The following is an 8,687-nucleotide window of genomic DNA, read 5'->3' on the forward strand; positions in this document are numbered from 1 at the left end:
TACCGTGTTTTGAGTGAATTTTTCTTTGGGGCAAACAACGTTAGAGTCCCTCCCAGTTCCAGGCAACAACAGTGCAGAGACTGCTTTAGATTCATTAATATTTATAGGCTAACACAGGATTTTACAGGCTGACCTGTCACTGCTCTTGTAACTGCTGCTGTAAAACTGCATCTCAGATGCTGAAGTGGTCCCGCAGCTTGAGGAGGCACACAAGCACACTCAGTGATTTACGTTAAAAAGCTGCAGTGGTGGACAGCAGCTAAGTATATGTACTCAAGTAAGCACTTAAGTATAATTTTGTGGTACTTATACTTTACTTGAGTATTTCCATTTGATGCTACTTTATACTTCTACTCCACTACATTTCATAGGGAATATTGTACTTTCTACTCCACTACATTTATTTTACAGCTGTAGTTACTTTTCAGCTTTAGTTACTTTTCAGATGAAGATTTGACACAATGGATAATATAATAAGTTTTTAAAATACAACACATTGTTAAAGATGAAACCAGTGGTTTCCAACCTTTTTGGCTTCAGACGTCTTACTAAAAGCAGAGTTTCAGATATCTATGAGTTGTTAACAGCTCTACCAAATAGTGATTTTCCTTCTTAACTCCCATTAATCATCTCATGACCCCTCAGATTTATCTGGTGACCCTTTGGAGGGGCCTGACCCCTAGATTGGGAACCACTGGACTAAGTAATATATGAACAGTTAAAAGCTGCTTATACATTGATGCATCTGTATAAATAATCTAATAATTTCATGCAGGACTTTTACTTGTAATGGAGTATTTGTAAATTGCTGCGTTGGCACTTTCTCTTAAGTAAAGGATCTGAGTGCTTCTTCCATCACTGAAAAGCTGCTCTTGCAAAGGTGACTTTACCACAGTGTGAGGAATCTATCTGCTTTATTCCATGTCGCTAAATTACACCGAAGCCCAGATTTATGCTTCAGATGCTACTAATACTGCAGGGGGTAAAGACAATGTCGTGTTAATGTTCTGATCCAAAGGATGCTCTCCACTTTGGCATTAAATCAAAATTTTAGTTCATCCTACAGAGGTATGCAGCTTTCCACCTCATGCAGCCTTTGTGTGCAGGGTGATCTCACCGATTATGACGGGAATTACTTTTTCTCTTCAGTAACAGCATCTTCCAGGTTTGTGACCATGACTGGGAAATTGCCTGTGCTTATGCAGGTGAGCGGCGCTCTCCTTGTGCCCTGATGAAAGACATACGCTGTTAACAACTTCTGCTTCATCAAATTTGCCAGACAATTGAATTCAGTAGCTTTAGTAGTAGATTAAAATGCGTGCTGCGTACCTGTAACTGCTCCTTCTGTGAGTAACTGAAGCCCATTTTCTAAGCTGGCCTGGTCCAAGTTTATTTGTATAGCTCTTAATCACAGTTACAGTCTCGAAAGGTTTCACAACGCCCACATTATGGAAAAACAAATGTGAAAATTGGTTCGAATCTGCTTATCAACACAGCGTGGACACTATACAATACTGGAACTGAAGAGTTGTGGATTTTCCTGCTGAAGCCCAGTCTGTTTGAGTCTGACATTGTGAGGTGATGCGTCCAGTTGCTGTTGGTGGTGTTGACATCCACAGTGCTGCCAACGCTGGCAGAGACACCCACTGCAAGCAATGCAGTACTACCGATCAATCAACCAATCAGCAGATCATCAACTCATCATTTACAGCACTTTCTCTTATCTGCAAAGCTATGTAAAGTAGTAATGGCCTAATTAGACTCACACTCACACACACACACACACTTACTGGCAGCTTTACTGGTACAGTAAATGAGGTGGCTCATTGTGATGAATGGACGAGCGAGGGTTTCCCCCTAGTGTAATTCTCTCACCTGCACCCATCAAACATTTGGTTCATTAAGTCAAAAACTTGTGCTTGTCCTTTGAAAGTTTTCATATTCAGGGTAAATGAATTGGAAACAAATTCAACAACCTGCAGCAGTCTGCCAGCAGGTCACACCATGGGATCATTTCACATATCCTTGAACTTCTCTCAGTTTGTTGACTGTTAAGTTTGGGAACTAATTTTGTCATTTTTCTAATGTTTTAGGCTCCTTGTTCCATGACGTCTTTGTCTTTTGGCCAAGTTAGCAGCAAGGCTCTATAGGGATATCACTGTTGGTCGGTCCAACATTTTGGTCCAGACTCCAGAATGAACTATCTCAACAACTATTGGCTGGATTGCCATAACTTTTTGTACAGATATTAATGGTCACCAGAGGATGAAGCCTGCTGAGTTTGGTGAGCTCTTGACTTTCCCTTTAGTGCCACCTTGATGCTCACATTTGTGGTTTTTAGTGAAAAAACCACCCTCTTGAATGTTAGATTGGGTGCACACATTGATGTCCTCCTCAGGATCACTTTGGTTTAGGCTAACTCATAATGTCAGTCTGCCAAGTTTCCATTAGCCTTAGCAGTACTTTAGTACTAGTGTGCTTTTATACTGTAACTTCCACATGAAATCAAAGCTGATGACCAAATATGAACTTTGGAACAATATAAAATCTCTGCATGTCTGAAATGTTTTCTAAAGAGGCTTTAAGCAAAGAGAATTGCAGAATATCCCCTTCATCTGCCTGTATTTATCTTTTAATAGGGAACATATTGGACTTCACACTCAAACATTTACTTTTAGACTGTGGGCTGTTTCAGCTTCTGTTAGGCATTACAGCATTTTGATGACTCATTTGGCATGTCCTTCTATACTGATTTTTTGGAACCAAAAAGAATTTCTCTGAACAATGAAGGGCCCTATGTGATACTTTAATTTATTTCGGTTTCTCCCCCTGAATCTTCATTCATATCAAGGTTATTTTGTTGTTAATAAAACAAAACAGAACGCAGTTATATCTCCACCTACACAACAGGTATCTGTGCTAAATAAAACGTGAGAAGTATACTTTCTCCTGCAGTCACAAACACTCGGTGTATTTTTAGGGGGGTTGGCTGAAAGGAAAGATGTTGAGGAGTCCAGTCAGCTGCCATCTGGCCCGGACTGGAGGTTTCAGCACCACGGACAGCGCACAGCCTCCACACACGCAACGCTACTGTTTCCCTCCTTTATTGTGAGCTTTTGTTCGTGATTTCCAGAAAGATCCACCTGCAAACAACAAGCTATACGAGATAATTATGCAAGGATGACGCAGATATATCATATCGGCATATAGAGATGTGACTCCGTGACTCCACGCACGCGCGCGCGCACGCACACACGCACGCACACACACACACACACACACACACACACACACACACACACACACACACACACACACACACACAGGTTATTCACCTTTTTATTTGCAGGGATGTTCACCACCAGTAGAAAAAGATATAGGAACTGCCTCACAACCACTGGGACCAAACTGTCCCAAGCTGAGGTATTTAAGGGTGTGTAAAAAAATTAATGTTCCCGAAAGCCAATGATTTCTGTTCCTGCTGGCGGCTGTTTTCTTGTTCACCAACCAGAAGTCGTTTACCCACCTTTCCGTTTAACACCACATCTCTATAAACTCACACCGGGGCGCCTCGGAGACATTTAAAGTCCCTGTAGGAGTGCTGCAGTGATTTGAAGGCCTGTGGGTCATTGGTCATTGGTCTACGGGGCCCTCAAGCATCTCGTGCTCAAGCAGCCGCCTCCTTTCTTGCCACAAAACGCCACACACACACACACACACACACCATTCAATCTGGATACTTGGCGGACTGCAAACGAGACTCTCTCTTCAGGAGGAGAGAGAGAGGGAGGGAGGGGAAAACTTTTGGTAGGGAGAGTGCTTTAGGAGTCTGCTGCTGCTGATGGGCGGTTAGGTGATCTGGGGGGTAAAGTGATCATTGGCTTCTTATGGATTATCGATAAGTGCAAAAAAAAAAAAAAAAGGAACGCGTTCACGGCATTAATTATTTATATATTCCTGGTAAAGCGGCTGGAATGCGAGAGAGACGCCACAGCGGCGCGGATCGCCCGCTCTGAACCGGAGGACTCACCGGCAGATGATGTCCCAATGTGAGAGTGCTTCCAGAGGAGACGGAGGAGAGGACGAAGGAGGATGAAGAAGGGGGGAAAGAGATCGAGAGCGGCAGAGGTGGAATATAATGAAGTTGAGTGGGAAAGGACTGTGCACCGTCTTCTCCAGCACCCTCCTCTTCGTGTGCGCCCTGAGCGAAGTTGTCGTTGGATTAAGATGCGTCTCTCTGGGATCTACGGTCAGAGCGCATTTCCACCTCGGCGCCGCGGCCGGAGCTTTCTACTCCGGGCTATTTGTGGGAATCGGGCAAGTCCTGCTGGGCACCGCTCTGCTCTGTTGCATGGAAAAGCCCGGCTGCAGGAATTTCTTTCTCCTCGGTGTTGTTGTCTTCTTGTTGGGAGTCCTCACCGCCTTCTCCGGCGCTGTGGTGGACGGGGACACGGCTTCTCTGGTGGAGAGGAAATATTCCCATTACTGCTTCAACTCTGTGGTTGTGAACCCTGCCTGCGAGCAGCTGAGGGATTACCAGCGGAGTCTGGTCATCTCCACTGTTCTCAGCACCTTGGAGTGCCTCCTCGGGCTCATCAACCTGGTGATCATCAAAAGGTACAAAACAGAGCAGTTTTCTAGGAGCAGACAGTCTCAGAGGCAGAGAGCCAGGGCGATCATCTTCAGAGAGGAGCGGGACTGCTCCTCGGTGGATTTCCAGCCGGTGTCTTACATCAATTTGGGTGTTTTTAATGTGTTTGACGAGACAGGTGCAGAAGTGCAGTGCGGGGGACACCCTTCCATCGAGCTGCCGGGATACTCGCCCACGGACCCGGAGCTCAATCATTGCTTCCCTTTCTCCTACCCGCTCCCCAGTGAACTACCGCCTGCATACGAAGACATCTTCCCCGCTGAGGCATGCAACACATAGCCGCTCTGGAGCCCCAGCAGCGCTTTCCTCTGCTGTGACAATCAATGACTTTGTGCTTAAAACAATCCCCACACCTCACCTCCTCTTCTTTCTCCAACACCCCCCACCCCCCCTCCTCAACAAAAACCAGTAAGTTACACAGGAGGACGGCAGCAGTGGATTTTATTTGACCTGATTGCTTTTCATTCTGATCTTTTCTTACATCTGCCCGGTAGCTTCTATATCGTACATCACCAGTTCAGACTGATGTAGATGATCAACAGGCCCAGACAGCGCAGCCAGATCAAGGCCCATAAACGCAACAGCTTGCTAGTATAACAAATGCAGAGTTTGTGTTTTGAATGTTTGCTGTTAACATTTTTACTTGTGAATAAAAAGTGTATTTAACCTCATCTGACTTCATGAAGCTGCTGCTAGTATAGCTGTGGGGAAATCCCGGTGATGGTGTGTTCAGTCTAAACTTCATTTCCACGCGTTCAACCAGCTTCTCCTGAGTGCTGAGGGTGATTGCTTCTGTGCACTTCATCAATTTGCCATTTTTATTTTCAGAATAATCAAGAACCAGTCCAAGCCTGCTATATAAGCACTTATTTTCTAATCCATATCTGGAGCACATCACCATCATGCCATAATGTTGATTAAAAAAAACAGACTTGAAAGGGCTCAGCATCACTGTGTGTGTTGTCCACTTTAAAGGAGCACTCCAGTGATTTATTATTGCACTTTCATAAAGTTGGGGGACTCTAAAGATACATATTCCTAAAAGGAATTGTCAAAATTGAAGCAGTTTACGCCAAAATATCCCGACTTTTATTCTCTTTTATGAATCGAGCTCCAAAAAATACTGGATACTACATTTCCCATGATGCAATTTCGCGGCACCTTTCATTAGACCCTCTTTGCCTGGTAAACACCCATGTCTATCAAATTCCACACTCTCAGTTTGTAACGCACGCTCTCTGTTATATTTTATTTATTTATTTATTGTTATTAGATTTTTTAAAATCTCCAAATTTAAGATGAGATAACCCTGATGACATCATCGGGGACATTTTCTTACATTTTGAAGCAACAGAGGACATTATTGACCTTTGCTCCCAGACAGTGCAGTACTCTTTGTGACAAGTAAACTCAACTTAGTGTGAAAAATTAGCAGAGCACTGCTTTAAAGTACAGTTTTATAATATTTCATAACAGATAAAAAAATAAGCTAGTACAACTGTTTCTTTAAACTGGTCTGATTATAATTAATGATAATGGATGTGGCTGGTATTAGAGGAGTCTGAACTTCTTTGCTGTAAAGAAACATGTGGGGGATGATCCAAAACCTCCAATTTTCGGGGTCCTTTTTTTAAGGCACCCCCAGAAGGGCCAGGCATCCAGATATGATACTGACTGAAGGTGGTCCTGCACTGTTTCCAATTTAAAAGATTCAAACTGTGCAGCGCTGCTTCTCATATTGTCCCATTTGATGTGACCTGAAATAATTTATTAACTTCACCACACACTAATAACCACATCATCTCTCACTGAGGATCCTCTTCATGTTTCCCCGCAACATAAAAATATTTTCAGCATCACTGTTTCTAATTTCACTGAACAGTTAGAGCAGTGACAGAGAAAAAAAAAAGATGTAGATTTGGCTGTCACCATTAGGCGCCCACCTTAAGATCACTGCTCTGCGGTAAATCTAATTGAAACTGTCTTTTTTACTCTAATTAAAAACCTAAAATGAGCATCTGTAGCCAAATGTGTCTCTAAGGGCATTTTGACAGAAAAACTTAAAGAAGTACTTTACTGGCTCAATGTAATAATCCTCCTTTTATCCTTTTAAAACCATGTGATGATGCTTTCCACTTGCTCACTTTACTTAGGTTGGGCTTTGTGTGCCAGAACTGAATATACAGGATATGGTTAAAAAAAAGAAATGAAAAAAAGCACTGTTCTCTTCCTCTTAAGGTTTCCTGCTTGTAAAAAAAAACACAGCTCCAATCTAAGATTAACTCACCAGCCGACCAGAGAACAAAAGCCTTCTTCAGGGAGCCGGTGTCCTAAAAGTTTCATGGAGGGGTTTCCAAAGACCAAAGCTAACAGTAAGGTCTCTGTAAAATTCACCTGCTGAGGTGGTGCACCAGCAGCGTACACTGAAAGAAAAGCAGAGCAGAACATTTTAAGGTTCAGACTCTTTCAGGAAAGAAAAGATCAGACCCAGGAGCTCAAATAAGGTGTGTGTCCTCGCCAGCAGCAACTCTTTAACCTGCACCAAAGACACTCAGTCAGCAGTATCACATCAGGCTTAATGAGCTAGCTGATCTGGGGATGTTTCAGGTGGTCTGATGTGTCTGTTTTTATGTTTAATCTGCTTACAAACCTTTTTTTTTCTTAGACTTTACAGGCCCTCTAGATTCATTATGTGACCCACTCCCTCCTGTATATACAGCAGATAAATTAGCTCCACTTCTATAGGCTACCACAGGAAAGTTCTGCTTATACATGGATGCATCAGCATTAAAAGTCTAATAATGTAATACAAGACAATATATCAGTTACAGGAGCATTTCTCTACAGAATAAGTGTTTTTCCTTTTAATACTTTAAATACATGTTGTTAATAACACTTCTATACTTTGATATGCTGCATACATGGATTTAAATGAAGGACTTCTACATGTAATGGAGTATTGCATTGTTTCACCAGTACTTACAGTAGGTAAAGGACCTGAGTACTTCTTTCACCACACATCATTACACAAATGCTTGTGGCTTTACTCATAACATTCAGGTCTTTGATGGTCCAACCCTAAAACTGTTGGGTAAAACCAAATGGGGCCAATTTGCCTTTAGAGAAAGTAGCTGAGAGTGTTTTCTGCCTTCTCAGTAAATGTCATGTTTTCAAAGATGGGTGCTCAGGGAGCCGCTCCAATGATGCAAAGCTGCTTTTATTAAATATTTTTTATTATGCACGGCGCTTGTTACTTACGAGAGATGGTCTGACATTCAATAACATAATAATCAGACCAGAATAGCTGAGGTGAATCAGCGTCATTCAGCTTTATCTGACTACTTCTGAATGGGATCTTTAAGAGCCTTAATGCGGTGTCAATAAAGCTAGAATCTAGACGGTGAAACAGATGAAACAACAGTAGGAGATGACGCTATGATCCAACTAATGAAAACTACTGGAAGTTCAGCACTGGCTTTGTTTACACTGGGAGTTACTGAACTGAAAATATTTTCCATTTCCATTTTCCAGTTGGTTGTCTGGTTAAGCTAAGCACGAGTTTAAAAAAAAAAAAAAATTTCCAGGATGGTCTATTTAAATATCTAAAAATCGTCAAATACCCTCAGAATATTTTTTTTCAACTGCAAGTCAAACTCTGCATAAACAACAGCGAATGCAAAAATGTCAATAAATTGCTGATTATATCTTCAATCTCAGGAGGCCGGTGGAAAAGACACAAACATGCAGATTCCCTGACTAACATTTTCTGACATCTGCAGCTAAAATCTATTACATTGATAACCTGGAGGGGCGTTATTTATTAATTAATTTAAATGTCACAAAATTGCCTCCAAAAGGATGGATTATAAGGTCAAGCTTAAGAAAGTATTTTAGTTGGAATACTGAGTGATTCGGTAAAGGCTGCACAGTGTTCATGCTGTAAGGATCACTGCTTACAACACTATAAAACCAGCTTGTTATATCAGTCCCAATTATGCCTCTTTGCAACAACATACTGCAGTTTATTGCCATTTGG

At 42.1% G+C, this 8,687-nt stretch overlaps 1 protein-coding gene across 1 annotated transcript; it reads left to right on the forward strand.

Moving 5' to 3' along the window:
- The first annotated feature begins 4,138 nt into the window (after positions 1-4,138).
- LOC133985943 (transmembrane protein 271-like) lies at positions 4,139-4,930 on the forward strand. Its single transcript, XM_062425695.1, has one exon. The coding sequence runs from the start codon at positions 4,139-4,141 to the stop codon at positions 4,928-4,930; it is 792 nt and encodes a 263-aa protein (XP_062281679.1).
- Positions 4,931-8,687: the final 3,757 nt, after the last annotated feature.

This window comes from Scomber scombrus, chromosome 9, assembly GCF_963691925.1.
Source record: "Scomber scombrus chromosome 9, fScoSco1.1, whole genome shotgun sequence".
Lineage (NCBI taxonomy): Eukaryota > Metazoa > Chordata > Actinopteri > Scombriformes > Scombridae > Scomber > Scomber scombrus.

What these genes read in the sequence shown, in the direction of transcription:
- LOC133985943 (XM_062425695.1), top strand. Translation starts at nt 4,139, where the DNA reads ATGAAGTTGAGTGGGAAAGGACTGTGCACCGTCTTCTCCAGCACCCTC.